This window comes from Physeter macrocephalus, chromosome 18 (assembly GCF_002837175.3).
Source record: "Physeter macrocephalus isolate SW-GA chromosome 18, ASM283717v5, whole genome shotgun sequence".
NCBI classification, from domain to species: domain Eukaryota; kingdom Metazoa; phylum Chordata; class Mammalia; order Artiodactyla; family Physeteridae; genus Physeter; species Physeter macrocephalus.
The window spans coordinates 10,330,766-10,349,477 of NC_041231.1; the positions used below are offsets into that span (position 1 = coordinate 10,330,766).

The 18,712-nt window shown below is 51.9% G+C and overlaps 1 protein-coding gene across 1 annotated transcript; it reads right to left on the bottom strand.

Annotated features, from left to right (window-relative positions):
* Positions 1-2,574: 2,574 nt before the first annotated feature.
* On the bottom strand, positions 2,575-16,786 carry SLC6A1 (solute carrier family 6 member 1). The gene is made up of 14 exons (XM_007116423.2): positions 16,549-16,786; positions 16,011-16,142; positions 15,398-15,498; positions 14,516-14,625; positions 13,984-14,116; positions 10,878-11,012; positions 10,541-10,644; positions 10,167-10,291; positions 8,740-8,852; positions 8,254-8,385; positions 7,303-7,405; positions 6,046-6,146; positions 5,002-5,169; positions 2,575-2,679 (listed from the first exon to the last, which is right to left on the bottom strand). The coding sequence occupies exons 1-14, from the start codon at positions 16,784-16,786 to the stop codon at positions 2,575-2,577; spliced, it is 1,800 nt and encodes a 599-aa protein (XP_007116485.1).
* Positions 16,787-18,712: the final 1,926 nt, after the last annotated feature.

Genomic DNA, 18,712 nt, shown 5'->3' on the forward strand with positions numbered 1-18,712 from the left:
ATTAAATATTTTGGGGAATGAATCACGAGGGAATGAATGTTGTTAACTGAGTGTGCTCCTATTATCCTAGTTTTAGACCTTCACTTAGTTGACCACATTTGAGTTTCTTAGAACAGTGAAAGCACCTCCCTTCTGTGGCTCAGAATCATTTTCTATCCACTCATTGCAAGACTTCTGGCGAAGTCCAGTTCCATGTCCCTGGATTTTGAGCCCAAATCTCTCTCTGTTGGGGAAAAATGTTTTGTGTGTATCTCTCGTTGTTTTGATGAAAGACGCTATTGTGACCCCCACCCCGAAGAACGGAAGGTCTGACATTGTATATCATAGAACCTTTATTATTTTTCCTCTATATTCTTAGAAACGTACATAACGCCCGTGCTCTAGTTATAACACCATTTATAGACATTTAAAATGCATCTTCATGTATAAATATTTTACATTTGGTCCATAGAACAGATAATTTTACTAAATAATACTGTAATTTTTTTTAAAACAGGCTCTGTATATAGTTTGAATATGTATATATTACATATATTTTTTTAATATAGAGATAGATTTACTTGGTGTTCTGAGAATAAATCCTTATTGCAAAAAAAAGCATATATGATAATACAATATCTTTCCCTCCCCAGGGCAAATACTAAAAAAAGTTACACATATTCACAGTTCTCACAGTAATTGTACGACACATAATATTGTGCTATATAAGTAGGTTTGGATGGAAATCAGTTAAGGGATTTCTTGCCAAACATCTCACTTAGATTTGATTACAAACATTAAATACGCTGCATTTGTCTTCGAAAGACTTGTTCTTAGTTTCAGAATGAAGAACAAAGAGAAAGTTAGAAGTCTTCCTGCCCTTATTCTAAAGGAATTCACACAAAGGGTGGGGGGGTGGGACCATGAGACACAGTGAAGGGTTCCTTTTGTTCTAAACCCTATAATTTAACGATACATATGCATTTTGATCGTGGATTCACCAGTTGGCATTTGGGATGCCTTAGTAATGAGACTATTTTACAGATGACTTCAGGAAAAGCTTTTAGATTTCCTACACAATATCAAATGAGACCCTATGTACCAAGCGTGAGGATGAATGTACATATGTGCGCACTTATATGTGTACGCAGACTTTTTGTTTTTTCTCTACAAGAATGTGCTTAATATTCTGAGGGTTATACCTTATTGCAAGAACTGGTATGCTGGTCACTTTCGGACGAGGATGACAGATTAAAAAACTCACAGTCACAGTTATTTACCATAGTTATTAAGGATTAGTCGTAAAACACAACTCGTGAGTTAACTAGCTAAGGAGTACAGGGCACAACATACGATTTGCTACATGGGAACCCATGTTCCTGGCAAATGAGAAGCGCTGAGTTGCTGGAGCTTGCAAGAAACTGTCTTCACCCGATTTGCTGCCACCACTGTAGAGCCCAGTTCTGGAACGGAACAAATACTACTTCCCCACGAAGCAGCTTTAATCTCGGAAGCACTTGGCGGGGCAGGTCTGGATTAACACTAGCTCCTCAGTTACTGGGCTGGCAGATTTTAGTGGCAGTGAGGAGGTTCTCACTGGGGAACTTCAGAGAAGGGGAGAGGGCAGCAGCCTTGACTGGGGTTGCAGTGAGGGAGACATTTGAAGAAGGAGACAGAAAGATCACTGGACCCACTTTGCCTCAAGGACAGAGCCTCACTTTGATTTCCTCTGCAACTGTTCTGTGCTCTGCAAAGCCGGGCAGCCTAAGAGAAACTGGGGCTCCTGATTAGGGAATTTCCCCAGCGGGATCTGAAGTCCCCGGAACGGTGATAAAAAAAAAATCAATTGTGCTTGTAGCAGTTTTCCAAGGAGCAGCGCCCGACGGGAATGATCGCTGTTGGGCCGGGCGCAATCAGAATGGCGTGGTGAGGAGCCTGGGGCAGGAAAGCTTAGTGCAGAGATGCTCATTCCGCCGGGCGGCAGGGAAACAGGACACTGGGCGGAGTGCTTGAGAAAGCAGTTCTGGGAATACCGAAGGGGCTGGGGGTTGTCAAGCTGCCTCGGGAAGGAGAAAACCAAAAAATGAAAGAGCTCTGCTGGCTCTCTGCTCTTAAGAGTGAGCTCTCCCTGGAAAGGTCCATTATACAAAATGCCCTTTTCATGTGCACAGAGCAGTGTTCCGACGGAACCGAACTCCTGCCAAGTCCGAGATAACAGTCATGGGTTTCGGCAGTAAGAGAACAGTCAGGAATACAACTAAAAGCCAGGAGTGTGCGGCCTCTCTGCACCACACTCGCTGGCGGGATAAAAATGATCTATCACAGCGGTCACACAGGCCGACTGCTTGATGCTGATGGGGCCCAGATTAAAAAGGTCACCAGCCCGCAGGTGCTGGAGTCATCGGGCATCTTCTTTGCCCACGGCGGGGCCCATGGGGGTGTGACTGTCCCCACCTCCCTCTCTTTGCATGGTGATGGTGTCTGGACTCGCCACTCGAGGTAGGTTGAGATAGACGGTATCTTCAGACATCAAGTGGTGGTCGTGTGCAGCCAGGGTCGGGGTGAGAGTGTGGGTGGGCGAGCCGCCCTGCACCCCTAGATGTAGGCCTCTTTGCTGGCTGAGCCGCTGGCCTGGGGCTGCTCTGGACCATTCTCGGGGCGGACAATGTCTTCGCTGGGCTGGATCATGACCTGGATGCGCTGTGGACGGCAGGAGGATTCAGGCTGGGATGGAAGGGGGCTGGCCTCTCGTTGGCCCACCCTCTTCTCAAGTCTCCCCCGTTTGCTCTGCCTGCGAGGTGTTCCCGGGTGCCAGCCCCCTCCTGCACACCTTCCAAAGCTCCCCTGGGCCACACCCTCTCCCTCTCACTTGGGTCACTGCAGTAACTGCCCCCAGCCCTCCACTTCCATTCTTGCCCCTCACCCCCTTCATTCTATTCTCAGCACCCCAGCCAGAGGGGTTGTGTGAAAACACAAGTCAGATCACATCCTTCTGTCCCTCAGGACCCCACAAGGGCTCCCATTTCACCAAAGTGCTACAAGGCCCCACAGGATCTGGCGCCCATCACCGCAGACCTCGGTGTCCTCCCCTCACCCCCTTGCTCACTACACGGCAGCCACACTGGCCTCCTCACTGCTCCTTGCAAGCACCTGTCCCAGGGCCTTTGCACTTGCCGTACCCTCCTCCAGGGACATCCCTCCTTTCAGACAGTGACACAGCCCGGTCTCTATCTCCTTAGGTCTTGGCTCAGCGTTGTCTCCTCAGCGAGGCCTTGCCCAGCACCCCCTACACCCTCTTTCTCCATATTCCTCATCCCCATCAAATGTGACTTTATTTCGTTAATTGCTGATCTTCCTCTCTCAGAATGTAAGGTCCATGAGGGTGGGATTTTGCTCACGGCTGTGTCCCCAGCACTGACAAGAGTGCCTGGCACATAGCAGGTGTTCAGTGCATGTTTGCTGAAGGGGTGCAAACCCCCACCTTCTCTGCACACCCCCCCTGCCATCCTGCCCCATCGGCGCGCCGTCCTCAGACGAGTCTTCTCTTTCCCACCGCTGGGCCTTTGCACAGGCTGTGCTCCCTTCCACAAATGCACCCCTTCTGCCTCTCCACCACTCTAAGACCTGACTACCTTTTGAGACACAGCAGCGAATCATGGTAAACAAAAGTGTTGGACCTGGAGTTGGAAGAAAGGGCTGTAGGGCCCCAGCTCTGCTAGTACCTGACTGCAAGGGATGCGGAAGCAGCTTCCCCAGCCGGCGCCTCACGTGCTCTTTCTGTGAAGGGAGGAGGCTGGCCCAGCAACTCCGGGGGCTGCGCACAACACACCACCCCTACGATGCAGACCTTACAGACCCTCCTTCTGGCTCTGAGTGTGTCTGGCAGGGACATCTTGGCGGGGAATAAGGCTGAGAGGCACAGATCTAGGTCCTCCCAGCTGTGGCCTTCCGCCCCTCCTCCGTGAAATCTCCCCAGGCTACACTTACTTCGTCAATGTCTCAGCACCTGGACCTCCAGCACTGCCTTGTTTCACTCAAGAATTCAATATAATTTAACAAAGAGCTGATGTGGACCTCGCATGTGCCAGTGGGTCCCTGCTGGGGGCAGCCTGTCTTACATGAGGTCTAGAGTTAAGCTCTTAACACATCGGATCCCACCCTTCACCTGCTCTGAAACCTCAACGGCTCCCCCTCTGCCATTGGATAAACTCAGGATAAAGTCCAAAGTTCTTGTCCTGATTTTCAAAGCCCTTCATGAGCCCTTACATTCCAGCCTCATGTCTAATCACCTCCCCGCACCCCTCCCCACTCTACCCTCCAGCCTCACTGATCAGTTTATACCCCTGGGACTTTGCACGCGCTTCCCATCCCCTTCCAGGAACATTCTCTCTGCTTCTACTTTTATTATTTATTTATTTTTTAAAAAATTGAAGTAGAGTTGATTTTATGTTAGTTTCATGTGTACAGCACAGTGATTCAGTTATATGTATAAAAATATGTATATATATATTCTGATATATATATATACACACACACACACACATTCTTTTTCAAATTCTTCTCCCTTATAGGTTATTATAAAATATTGAGTATAGTTCCCTGTGTTATAGTATGTCCTTGTTGTTTATTTTATATATAGTAGTGTGTATATGTTAATCTCAACCTCCTAATTTATCTCCCTTTGGTAACCACAAGCTTGTTTTCTATGTCTGTAAGTCTATTTCTGTTTGGTAAATAACTTCATTTGTATCTCTTTTTTTTTTTCCCCTTCTTCTACTTTTAAGTCTGGCTAATCCTTAGTCCTCTTCTTTGCTGTCCCCTCTTTAGGAAGCCTTCTCTAACCCTCCACAGTGCAGGAGGATGTCTCCCTGGTTCACCCCAATCGTGACCTCTGACACTCTACTTTCACTGGCTATCAACTTGTCTGTCTCCCCAAATAGACTGTGCTCCACGAGCGTAGGCGTGGTGCCCAGCAGAGCGGGGAAGGGGCCCAGCGACAAGAAGGGTGAAGAAGGGACTTACCTGCTTCAGGGAGCCCTTTAAGGTGAGGAACATGTAGGCCATGTACCCCGGGATGAGGACCATGGAAGACAGGGCCATGAGCCAGCCCACACCCTGGCCCCACTTGGGAAAAACGTAGCTTCCCATGGTGAGAGGGGTCATCTGCACAGCACTGAAAATGAACACACCCTGGGGAGGGACGGGAGAGAGGAGGGGGGCAGGCAGTCACCCAGACTGGACTGCCAAGGCCCCTCCCTAGACCCTGCAGCTGATAGGTCCACCGCCCTCCGCCCCTGCCCTGGGGCTGACCCTCACAAGGGCCCAGCATCTTGGGAATCCTGCACCCAAGGCCACTGCTAGGACATAAGGTGCCTTTGTGTATAACAGAAGAAGCCACTGTTTCTGGGAGGACCAACAGAAAAAGGTGCCTTCTCTGTGGCAACCAGTAGAAAAGGGCATCCCTTCTGGGAGAGCCAATATGAAGAAGGTGCCCTCTCTGGAAGGACCGATAGCAAAAGGTAGCTTCTCCGGGAGGACCAATAGAAAAAGGCATCCCCTCCTCCAGGTTCACCAGGTTGTCAAGCAGAACAAGGGTGGGAGGTCGCCCCCAGTCGGCCATTGGCTGAGTGTCCCTGTGCAGGACACAACATATGCAGTGGCCCAGCCCCACTGCAAGGACCTGGGCAGCGCCTCCCAGGCCTGCTCAGGCCTCGGCTTCCCCTTGCAGGAGGGAATGAGGGATGCTGAGGATAAGAGGCCTCCCCGTGTGACTGGTTTGGCTTCAGAATCAGGTTTGAGCGCAGCACCAGCCCACTGGGTGATGCTGGCTGGTGAGCCCCGGTACCGACAGCAGTCAAGTGCGGCGATAACGCCTATTGTGCTGATGTCTGAGGATGCTGCAGCGTGTCTGGTACCATGCAGGGCACAGAGTAGACGCTCAGCACAAATGAGAGAATAGTATTACTAGGGAACAGAGGTCTGTGGGCCTCTTCCACCTGCCTTTGGCTCCAGAAGTTTCTCTCTGGACCTGAGTCACCCCAGGGCCCGGTCTGGCCCCGCCCTTACCGCCACAATGATGGGGGTGAAGAAGGACCAGCAGAGCTTCCACCAGATACAGGGCCTGGAGCCCACCATCTCTTGGATGTTGTCATAGAATCGGTTGACACCTGTGACAATTGAAGCAAGAGCAGGAAGGAGAAGCGAGCTGTGGGGACTGCAGGCTCAAGGCCCCGACCTGCTGTCTTCTCACAGTGTGACCACGGGCAAGTCACCTAACCCCTCCGAGCCTCAGTTTCCTCATCTGTAACATGGGGCTAATGCTCTGGGGTGGGGGTGGGGGTCCTTATTAGCTAAGTATTCAATAACCAAATCCCCCAGCAAAAGGGTTGTATGGGAAAGCAAGTGACCTGAACGTGAAAACATCCACCAACAAAAGAATGTACTTCCAAAAAGCCTCCCCATCACTCTCAGGGCCCCTCCCCCGCAACATGTCTCCCAGCCATTCCTTCAGAGCTTTGCTGGGCAGGGGCGGCTTTCCCTGCTGATGTGATACATAAGCAACTAGTGATAGATTGCAAATTGCAAAGAAGAACTGCCAATCTTGCAAAAAAAAGCAAAAAACAAAAAAAAAACAAACCACTGCAGATGTCCTGAAGTTCATGAGAGTGACACTGGGCACTGGGCACTGCTCAGATTATCAGCAAAGTCACTGACAGTGGGGACCTGCCAGCGCTAGACCAGTTAGAAAGCAAGAAGAAAATGATGAGGAAGGGTGAGGTGGCAGGGCTACACACAACATACACAGAATACCAAGGACCCAGAGGGACCCTGGAGAACACTTCTTCCATCAACATCATCTTGCTGGGACAACCAAAGTGCCCGGAAGGACAGCCTTTTCACTATCACGCAGCTGGGTCTGGAAACTTAGCCCACAAAATCAACAGATAAAAATCATCGTGTCCTACGTTCTAAGATAGTGCATACTTTTAATTACAGCCTAGCTTTTAAAAAATATTTAACTTCAGAACTCTTTTATGGTTTCAGTTTCCTTTTTCTAGATAAAATCTCAAACAAGTCTTTTATAGCAAAATTTATGAAGAAACTTTGACTCCCATTTTAAATGAGTTTATTTAACTCTTCTTCTTATGGTATCTTCTAAACATGGGACGCGCTGTGCTAACTTCATCGAACTGCAGTGAGGACCAAATAAATTAATGTATGGAGAGGGCCTGGTGCTCAAGTCGTATTTGCTGAATGATGACTGAAGGAAGGCATGAATGAATGAATGAACAAATGAACGAGGGAGGAGGGGTTGGTGCTTACCATAAAACCAGGAAATGGAGACACATTCAAAGAACACGAGGAACAGCAGGCTCATGCCGCTGGCGGAGTAGTAATCAAAGAGTTTGAAGACATAAATGCCCCCCTGCGAAAGCAAAAGAGGTGAGAGAGGGTCCACTTCCCCCGGGGACCAGTGCATTCAGTTCACGGTGAACACAGGCTGTGTAGGTTGGGATTAGGCTACACTGCAGCAAGAAGGCTTGAGGGTAGATTAGAGGAAGAACAGAGGTCTTTGTGACCCTGCAAGGATGTGGGCATGGACTCTGGGGACTGGGAAGAAAATGCCCAGGTGGCGGAGGGAAATGCCCCATTTCTGGGAGGGCCGGAGGGCAGAAAGAGGAGCTGGTCATCTGAGCCATCTGTTCACAATGTTAAACCAGTCATGTCTCTCTCCATAAGCTCTTCCATAGCTTAAATGAGACTGTAATGTAATAAATAAAATGTAAAGAGTTATAAAGTAAAATAAAATAAAATAAAATCCAAATGCCCACCCTGGAAGGTCCTGCATGATCTGGTTCTGCATCCACTACCTACTCCCCCACTCCCTGTGTCGCTACCACGCTGGCCTTCTTTCTGTCCCTCAAGCTTGCCAAGCCCATTCCCACCCCAGGGCCTTTGCACCTGCTGTGCTTTCCTCCCCTAGCTAGATCTTCCCCTGGCTGGCTCTTCCTCACCATGTGAGCTTCAGCTCAAATGTCACTTCCTCAGAGGGACTGCCCTGCCTACTCTGTCCAAGGCACCGTCCTTCCCACCCCTGCTGTTCATTCTCTGTCCCACTATCCTCTGTTCTTCGTGGCATTTAATGATCTAATTTGCATGTCAGTCTTGTCCACCAAAATGAAAGGTGGGATGGGACGAAGCTGGGGCACAGAGGGCCTGGGAGTGGCCCCGGGCAGGCAGCAGCAGAGGTGTGCCAGGTGCTGACGCGCTCACCTGGGTGATGTTAGACAGGCCGATCAGGTAGGAGACGATGCAGACAGCGGCGATGAAGAGCTCCCTGCGGTTGCGGAGCAGCCTGGGGTACTCATCCACCAGGGCAGTGATGAAGCCTTCCACGGTGCAGAACTGCGGGGGGCGGAGGTCAGCCACCCCAGGCAGCCCCAGCCCCACCCACCCAAAGCCTCACCCTGTGGGGACGGCAGGGCCAGGGGAACGCTGGGTTCCAGGCCTGACTCGCCCTCTGCCTCCCTCTGTGACCTCAGGAGAATCCCTTCCCCCTGGGCATCAGTTTCCCCATCTGGAAAACGGGGAAGGTAGCTGAGCTGATCCCTGAAGTCTCATGTGGTGGAACATCCTAGGGGTTTGAAACTCCTGGCCAGCTTCTAGGGGGCCTAAGACAATGGGCTCCTCTCCCTGCTTGGTCCTGGACCAGTGAGGCTGGGTGGGGGCTCCTCAAGGTGCCAGGGAGGGCATCCTCACCTGGCTGTCAATGCCCAGCATGAGCAGCATGGAGAAGAAGAGGATGGCCCAGAGGGGAGAGATGGGCAGCTGCGTCACCGCCTCCGGATACGCCAGGAACGCCAGCCCGGGGCCTGCGGCAGGAAGGGCAGAGAGGAAGAAATACAAGGCGCTGAGCACCTGCGGCATCCCCAGCGCACCCACTTCCTAAGCTTGATTTCATCTCATCCTCAGAGTGAACGTTTTGGTGAGTGTTAGCAGCCTCCGTTTCCAGACGAGGAAACAGCTGCGGGGCGGGGCTGAGGAAGGGGGAGGCAGGAGGCTACAGAGTTGGGTTCAGAGGCAAGGGGACCAGTGAGATAAGAGGAGGGACTGCGGTGACCTGGCCAGCGGTGGGGACTGGGGACAGTGCAGGCACAGACAGGGGGCCGGATGGAGAGATACTCAGGAGGCAGATACTCAGGCAGGCCCTGGTTTCGGTTGGTTTGCGAGGGAAGGTGAGGGAAGACAAAGGAAGGGTCCAGGATGATGCTGGGGGCCTGGCCTGGGCACTGGACACTGGACCCCTTTGCTACGATGGGAGAACAGGGTAGGAGAAGGCTTGAGGAGTTTGGGACACCGTGTTTTGAGTGTCTGGGGGTGGGTATTCAGGAGATCAGGGAAAACCGTGGAAGAAAGAAAGAGACTGTAACCTCTCTGGGGTCTGGCTCTGGAAAGGGGGTTGGCTGGGAAGTTCCAGAGAAATGAGATGCTGCGCTGCCCGGGAAGGGGAGAGCAAGCCCTTGGAGGGGAATGTTCCTTCCCACACGACACGCCCAGCTCCCCACGACACAGAAGGGGCAGGTCACATTGCCTCCCTGAGCCTCTGCTGAGCACACGGTGGGTCCCCCGCGTTTGAGCAGGGAAGGGGGTGTGCCTGGGGCTGTCCTTGGACCCTGTGGCATGGATGACTGCGTGGAGAGTAGAGTGGGCACAGCCCACTCGGGGAGAGCCTTTTTGGAACTGGGACAAAAGCACCGATGGCGGTGCCTTGAGTCACGATGGTGAAGGTATCCGGGTTGGACCGAGTTGGTATCCCAAGGGGCAAGAGTAGGTCTGCTCCCCGCAGATGTCCAGGATCGTGCTGGAGGTGCCACTATGGCCTGGCTTTGCAACCAGCCAGGTCTGGGGTCCTCTCCAGTCCTACCACCTTTGAGCTCTGTTAATTTGGTTAGGTGACCTTGGTGAGTCTCAGTTTCCTCACCTATGAGATGAGGATAACAAGAGCACTGACCCCATAGTGTTGGGAAGATTCAGGGACACTGTCCAGGTCAATGCTCAGGGCACTGCTGGCAGGTAGGGACACTCAAGGCCCGCGAGCCACGGTGGTGATGACGGTGACAGCGATGAAGATCGCAAAGCCCGCGGGGTTAGCCCCTCCCCCCAGCCCTCCCCAGTGCGGTGCTGACCTGAGGCCGCCACATCAGCAATGGACCTCTTGGTGACATGGGCCATGAAGCCCACGATGGAGAAGATAACAAATCCTGCGAACATGCTGGTGCAGGAATTGATGCAGCAGACGATGATGGAGTCCCTGCAGAGAGGGAGGGGTGGGGTCAGGAAGGGTGGGGCTGGCGGGAAGGTGAGCTAGTGGGCTGTGGTTATCAAGGAGCCAGGCGGAGGAGGGTACCTGTGAGCCGAGCTACTGGTGTGCCCACCCCGCGCCCCCAGGGAAGGGGCGGAACCGGAAGGAGTGGCCAGCAGGTTTTGGCTCAGAGATGGGTGGAGTTCACAGGCCAAGGGAGGGGCGTGGTCTCGAAGGGGCGTGGCCTCGGGGAAGCACCTGTAGACGTTGTTGTGGAAAGAGTTGTAGCTGCCGAGAGCGATCAGGGATCCCAGGCCCAGCCCATAGGAGAAAAAGATCTGGGTAGCTGCATCCAGCCACACCTATAGGCAGAATGATTAAAAAACAAAAACGTCAAAGTCATAATCATAGCCCGGAACGCCCCAGGGCCTTTTACACGTGCTAACCAGCTCTACCAGGCAGCAACCCCAGTTCACATTAGGGGGTCCGAGAGGTGCGATAACTTATTCTAAAGGTGGTAAACGATGGCTCAGGACTCAGATGTGCTCTTAACCCAGCGGGGGGCGCTCCAGGACCAGGTCGGGAGGTCGCTCACCTCAGAGTCCGACAGCTTGCGGAAGTTGGGCGTGATGTAGAAGAGGATGCCCTCCTTGGCCCCGGGGAGCGTCACTCCGCGGAAGAACAGGATGATCAGCATGATGTAGGGATACGTGGCAGAGAAATAGACCACCTGGAAGGAAAGGGGGCGAAGGGTTACGCCCCTTCCAGCGCACCCATGCTTTTCCTTAACCACTTTACCTACATCCCTACCTGTCGTGGCTCTGGGCTTGGTTCCAATTCATCTTCCTCCAGGAAGCCTTCCTGGATTCCTAACCTGCTCCTCTTGGCCACTTTTCTGAAGCTGCTCCTTGGGTCTGAATCAACCAGCTCAGCACCCATTTTTTCCCCTTTCCCTACCCTTCCTATTTTTTTATTTTTATTTAAAGTATTCAAATAATATATGTGGTGACAAGGAAATTTTTAAATTACACATGAATACACACACAAATTAGAGTTCCTTTCAACAGCCTGTAGAATACAAGTTACATGAGGGACAGGGCTTGTCGTGTTCACTTCTCTGTTTTCCCAGTGCCTAGAACAGACCATGGTATATAGTAGACACTCAGTAGCTGCCTGACAAATACATAAGTGCACGGATGTTAATATTTTAATGTTCTCTTTTGAGACTTTCCTTTGCATATATGATTACATTTTCTTACAAATGAGGTGCAAATTATATACTTGCCTTTCCATTTAACATGTTTAAAGTTAAAAAACGCAGTACGTACAGCTTTGTTTCTTGTTTCGTTTACTGAATGCTGTTTTACTGTCTCATAACACTGTGATTTTTAATTATGCAAAACAGTCCCTCACGAGGTCCCACCAGCCTTTATAAAATTTCCCCTACTGTTATCCATTCAGGTTATTTCCAATTTTATGTGGGTCTCAATACTACTACACTGGACACCCTGTAGATAAAACTTTGTCTACAAAATTATTATGCTATTCTCGAGAAAAATTCTTAGAAGTGGAATTACTGAGTAAAAAGGAATAAACTTCTCAACGCTTTTTGATCCACATTGGCTAATTACCTCCCAGAAACTGAACTTCGTCCAGTATACAGACAGTGCCCTTCCCACATAGGGGCCAGCACTGAGGATAATCACCTTACAAATTATTTTAAATTAATAATCAAGAGACTGACATCACTGTCTGAAATGGCATTTCTTTGCTCACCAGTGTGAAAGAGCAATTTTCAAGTTCAATAACCTCTGTACCTCCAAGTCTGATGTGCCCCTACTTCCCGGTCAGCATGAATTGTTCTCTGGGTTAGTCTCATCTCCCTGACGACTCTGAGACTCTTCAGGCTTAGGAAAGGCAGCCACGATCCAGCAGAAAAACCACTGTACTTGGAATTAGGAAAAGGGGATTTAAAACCATCTGTGTCACCTACAAGCTGTGTGACACTGGGTCAATTTCTTAGCCTCTCTGAACCTAGCTTTTTCTTGTCTGGGTACAATCAACCTTTTTGCTCAGAAAGGTTGGGTGTATGAGGACATACAACATGCTTAATCCATGTCATCTATGTCTTGCTCTTCACTGGGTCTTTGGCATGGAGCCAGGTATACAGTAGGAGCTCAGTAAATGCTCATTGACAGACTGGTTGACTCACTCAAAAGATGCAGTGAGAGGGGCTCTACTCTCTGTCCCCAAGAAGTAGTCAGTCTCCTCAGGTAGCAGGAACTTTAGGTACCACCCACAAATAATCGTAATAGGCATCATGTATTGAGTGCCGACTGTGTGCTAGGCATACGCTCTACATTCTATACAGACTGATTTTCTCACTTCGTCTTTGAGACAGCCCTGTAAGGCACTATTATTGTGACCATTTAGCAGATGAGGAAACTGAGGCTCGGAAAAGTGAAGTGACTTGCCCAAGTGCACACAGCTAGGGCCCAGGGGACTGACATTCAAATTCAGCTCTTGTCTCCTCCAAAGCCCTTGGGCCCTACATTCTTCTGCTACCTGAAGTTGGGCTGGGAGACACCTGTGCCCTCCTCCTGCTCATCTAGCCTAGGGACAAAGCAGAGATGTTTGACAGCGGCCTTGGTTCTGAGAACCCGGTGGGTCCAAAGGTCCCACCTGACTGCAGTTGGGCAGCTTTTCGTTAGCTGGGTCCGTGCCCAAGTGTGTAATTCACTAAGGTTCTGTTTTGCTCGTTTCAGCTTCTTGGGCAGTCTGGACCTCCCTGTCTGAGCCTGATTCAGTTCAATTCCTTTCTTTCCCTTACTTGCTCGAAGACCTCAGACAATACCCTTGCCCTCTGAGTTTCCTTCCGGTCCAGGCCAGTGAGAGACTTGGCCATCTTCCGTCCCCAGACTCCTGGGGTGGGGCTTGAAAACAGAAAGAGGTGGGGGTGAGGACAGTCCCTACCTCACCCCTGATCTGACTGGCAATTTAACCCCCAGGCACTGCCTTTGCCAAAAACAAAAACAGAAACGATAACAACTCCTCTTGCTAGCTTCTGATTTCTTTACAAAATCAGCAGCTCATTTGATTCACATAACAAACCAATGGATAAGCAGTTATTGGTCCCATTTTACAGAAGAGGAAACTGAGTTTCAGAGAGGCAAAGTGATTTGTTCCAGGTCACACAGCCACATAAATGGCCAAGATGGGCCAGAGCTGTTTGAACACAGGGCCTGAGTATTTAACCATTTAACCAGTCCATCTCTATTACCTCCTCAAAGGCCGGGATGTAACTGTGCTCACCTCTGGATCACCTGCACCTAGAACAAAGCTTGGAACAGAGTAGATCTCAGGGATGGTTTGTCAAATGGTCCAGGAGCCACGTTTGCCCTCCGCTTGGCGATGGCTCCGCCCGGCCCAGGGGAATCTCGATCTCAAGGGACTCACCGTGAGCCTGGCGCCGCACTAAGAGCATGACTTGCAGTATTTCCTTTAATCTTTAAAACTGCCCAGAAGGTAGGTAATGATATTATTCCTATTTTACAGGAAAGGAAACCGAGGCACAGAGAGATGAAGGCCCCTGCTTAAGTCAAAGTTGGATGGGGTTCCTGGGAGCTATCGACTCCTCACCCAGAGCAGAGATCCCTTCGTAGACCCATCCCCCTTGGGTCCCCACTGTGCACACCTCTTACCTTTCCAGTCCAGCCAACACCCTTCCAGATACAGAAATACACAAGGATCCAGGCGATGGCCAGGGTGATGGCCAGAGGCCAGCGGATTTGACCTGGCTTATCCAGCCCGTCTGTCATCTGATGCATGTTGCGCCTGGTGGAACATCGGAGGGAGGACAAAGTTGCGTGGGGCTGGTGGGGGCTGGAGTGACCCGGGGGTGCCCAGGACGTGATGGTGCTGACAGCTGTGATCACTGGGCTCCAAGAGCTGGGCGGGGACCATGGGCCCGTTACACTAATCGGGAGAAAGTGCTGTTTGCTCAAGGGGCCTGCCAGTGACTTAGTTCTGCCACCACGGCTGCTCACCTGGATGTCTGCAGCGGCCTCCCAGCAGGACTCCCCCCCCTTCACTTCTGCTCTGTCCCCACTCCAGCACCTTCTAATGTCTGATTATGTCACTTTCCCGCTTAAAATCTTGCAGTGAATAGCTTGCTGTTGTTCTCACTGGCCCTGAGTGATACACCACCGCCCCTGGGGATGGCCCCGCACTCACTCCCAGAACTCCACCACGGCGCTGGTCATGGTGGTGGTGTTGACGATGCTGTAGTTGGAGAAGCAGCGGTCTGTGTTCCAGGGGTTGTCACACTGTTTCCACGGCAGCGTCTGCAAAGACACAGCGGCACAGATAAAGCACATAAGCCCCCAAGAGCTGCAACAGTGGTCCCAGCACATCCCGTGCATCCTCACGGTCCTCTGAGCCTCCTCACAGCCATTACCTCACCTCCCATTCCCAACAGCTCCAGATGCAGGTCATGTTGTGATCCCCATTTTAGAGATCAGAGAGGGTCAGCAACTTGCTCAAGATCACACAGCTCCTACGTGTCAGGGCTGAAATTTGAACCTCAGCCTGTTCACTCTGAAAACCAGCTCTCCGAGCTGTACCATAAGGTCTCCTGTGTCCACCCTGGGGCCACTTCCCAGCTGCGTGACCTTGGGTAATTAACCGTGCCCGTCTGAGCCCATGCACGATGAAGTTAACAGCGAACACGTAACAGTGCTTGCTCTTTGCTGGGTGTGGTTCTAAGCACTTTACACATATTAGTCCTTAATCCTCACACAACCGTATGAGGTGAGGTGAGTTTTACCTTAAGCCCCATTTTATAAATGAGGGCACTGTGGCTCAGAGAGGTCAAGTCTCTTTCCTGAAGCGGCACAGCTGGTATAGACTAGGGTCAGGATTTGAACCCAGGCTGTCTGGGTCCATATAATATGGGTGAATGGTGCTATGACGAGGACACAAGGGCTGCTGAAGACAGACCACGCCCGCCACCCGGAGGAACGGCCCCGCCGGCAGAACGGTGGTCCCAGGGGAGGGAGGGTGGGGTCTGGGTCTGGCTCCTTCTGGGGGGGGCGGGTGGTCCAAGGGGCCACTCACTGTGGTGAAGGAATTGTACAGGTAGTAGATGGCCCAAGAGATGATGACAATGTAGTAGATGTTCAGCCAGAACGACAGCACAGCAGCGGCAAGGCCCACACCTGGGACCAGACACATCATCATGACCTTCATTTAATAGAGTAATCATAATAACCATCCCAGCTCCTGTCATTGTTGTTATTTGCCAGGACATCTACAGTGTCACTGGGAAGCAGGGACTTGGCTAAGGTCACGCACACACGGCAAGTGAGGGAGCCAGGACTCGCGTCTGGGGCCCAGCACGGGCTGGTTGCAGGGCGGACCGGGGCCTTGACTTGCCAGGCAAGCACGACCCTGCACGTGGCCACCCGAGTGTCCGTCAGGCACTGAGCAAGGGAGCAGAGAAAGCCGCGCCCAGCCCCCGCTGGGGAAATGGGCTCACAGGGCAGGGCGGGCCGACGTGCATGCGGGGCCTCTGGGCTGGGCCCTCCTCTGACCAGCATTGCCATGGGTCACCTGGGCCCTGCAAGGGCTCCCCGCTGCTCAGACGTGACCCAACAGCTCCCTCTGTCCAGGGCCCGGAGGTGTGGGCTGGAGGATGACCAAGACCCGCAGCTCCACTCTGCACACTCACCCTTGAACATGGGGGCCAGCTTCCACACCCCCAGGCCCCCGACGGACGTGTACTGGCCCAGGGAGCACTCCAGCAGGAAGAGCGGGACCCCCGCAAAGATGAGCGTCAGGAAGTAGGGGATCAGGAAGGCCCCTGCGGGGTCGACAAGAGAGATGCTCGTGGCCTTGAGCTTTGAGAAACCCGGTCGGTCAGAGAGAGCATCACAGCCGGCATTCTGGGGTCCCTGCCACGATGTCATTATATTCTGCCTTAAAAGCAGCACCCAAAGCCAAAGTGCGGCCCGAGGACGTCCTTTGCTCAAGACCCACGCCCTGCACTTTGCAGAATGAAGACGGGAACTTTCTGGCATCATTAACAGAGGACTACTGCCCTTTGGGAATCCTTTGGAAAAGGACAAGAAACAGGAAGTGGGGCTTGGCACTCCCATTGGAGTCTTTAGGGGACCCATTTCCCCAAGGTCACCCCAGAAAATGCCTAAGCAGGACACTCTCCGTGTGTGCGTGCAGACCCAGCAGGAGGTCACCAGGCCAGCACCTACCGCCACCGTTTTTCCCGCAGAGATATGGGAACCTCCAGACGTTGCCCAGCCCGATGGCGTAGCCCACGCAGGACATGAGGAAGTCGAAGCGGCCCTTCCACGTGTCCCGGTCTGGAAGGTCCGCCGCCTTTTTCTGCACCTTGACCACCAGCGTTTTGGGCTTGTCGTTGGCCACAGGGACCTCGCTGACCTCCGTGGAGATCTGCCCATCGGCCACCTTGCTGCCATTCGTCGCCATGTCTCAGAGTCTGGACGCAGGGGTCCTGGCAGACAGACGTGCGATGTCAGCCCTGGTCCACGCGGACAGCAGTTTTGCGGCTCAAGGTCACCCTAGGAGAACAGAGGGATAGGGTGACAGGCACTGAAGGTGTTAAGATCCTGAAGTCGCCCCAAAATAACAAAATAACCCACACACCAAGGGACAAAGAGGGCTCTCCCTCTTTTTCCTGCCAGCTCCTGCTCCAGGAGGAAGGAAGATGCCTTTTGCTTCCAAGGTCAGCATGTGAGAATGTGGTCTTGACGTCTCCTGAGCTAGCATCAACGCTGGCCATCTGTGTCACGTGCCGTCCGTTATGTGTCCATGTCAGCGAGTAGCCCCAGGCAACCAAAATTCCAAACAGAAATATTATGTGCACTTCATCTTTGCCTCCCGGGACGCAGTGGGGAGATTTTCCATTCCCTGAGGCCATAATAAGCCAAGGCAGGGTAAGCAATGCAGGATTTTCCTGTGAGGCTGAATAGGGAGGCGTCCTGGCTGCAGGGGTAGATGAAGGTGGTATGTGAGCACAGACTCTGATCATGATCAAAGTCCTCTTTGCCACTTTGGAGCTGTGTGACTTTGAGTAAGCTTCTTAAGCTCTCTGGGCCTCACTCGCCTTATCTTTTGAGGATGATCGTAGTGGACCCCTTATCGGGCTGTTGTTCTTCACTGAGTGAGCACCCAGTAGCTGCAAACAGGGAGGACCTGCTACTATTTCACCAGCAGTCCCCAAGCCTGGCTGTGTTTCCAAGCCATTTAGGAAGCTCTACAAAGACACAAGTCCCCAGGTCCCTCCCCAGATGTGCCACATCAGAATCTCTAGGAGACAGCCCCGGATCTATACTTTTAACAAATCCCGATAAAGGAGATTCTCAGGCTGGGAGCCCAGCCCAGCCCTCAGGCAAGGAAGGACTACCAGCTTGGATGACCTCTCCGACCCTCGGTCTCCCCCAGATGTTCTACCTACATTCTGCACCCTTCTTACCTCTTTAGTTGCAGAGGCAGCATGGGGTAGAAGATAGCATATGACACTGGATCAGACCTGTCCTGGATTCAAATCTCCAGTCCACCTTTTACCAGCAGAGTGACCCTAAGTACTACTCTTGATTTCTCTGGCCTCAGTTTTTCCACCTATAAAATGGGGGGAATCCTATCTGGCTTGTAGAATTATGGCCAAAATAAACTTTAATGGCTGTGAGGGTGCTTTTCACCCAAATGGTTCAGAAAGGAACTCCACAGATGGTTGTTTTGATTTTGGTTGTTGATGTTACCTGATGGTTTTCTGGGCTGGGTCAGCTCCAGAGCAGCTCCCCCTGAAACCCCTGGGTGAGAGCCTGCAAAGCAGAGGACAGGAGGGACGTTGAACGGACAGACGGGCTGATGGCAGCCCTGGGCAGAGAGCAGCAGGGGTGCAGGAAGCCTGCCAGCATCTGAGCTGTGGATGGGCCCCATGGAGCCACCCAGCAGGGGTGACCACAGCAAGTGCACACGGCAAGGTGCCAGTCCCCGGCGCTGGGAACATGCAGGAGAGGGCTTGCTGCCCGCGGGACAGTAGTGGGGGTGGGCGTGAGGGTGACGTGAGGAAGACGTTCCATCATTTTACCAGAAGGAAAAGAGAAATCAAGAGAGGGGCTGCAGCTCCGCAGGGCCCCGTGGGGAGCCAATGAATGCAGCAGAGATTCTTCTCCATCCTCCATCCAAACTAGCAGAAGTGTTGTCAAAGACCATGTACGAATATGGGAGAGAGTGAAGAAAGTAGGTTTCAAAGCAGTTCGTTTAGTGTGACCCCATTTTTGCCCCATCCCCCCAAAACTGTTCATTAAAAAAAATAAAATAAAAACCTAAAATACCAGAAGGATATACCCTAAGACGTTCACAGTGAGTAGTTTCTAAGTGAGTTGTATT

Excerpts from the sequence above, each read along its gene's own strand:
- SLC6A1 (XM_007116423.2), bottom strand. The coding sequence starts at position 16,786 with ATGGCGACGAATGGCAGCAAGGTGGCCGATGGGCAGATCTCCACGGAG. Across the intron at positions 15,499-16,010 it reads GCTGGCCCCCATGTTCAAGG|GTGTGGGCCTTGCCGCTGCT; the intron begins GTGAGTGTGCAG and ends GTCTGGTCCCAG. Across the intron at positions 11,013-13,983 it reads GTGTTGGCTGGACTGGAAAG|GTGGTCTATTTCTCTGCCAC; the intron begins GTAAGAGGTGTG and ends CTTTCCTTCCAG.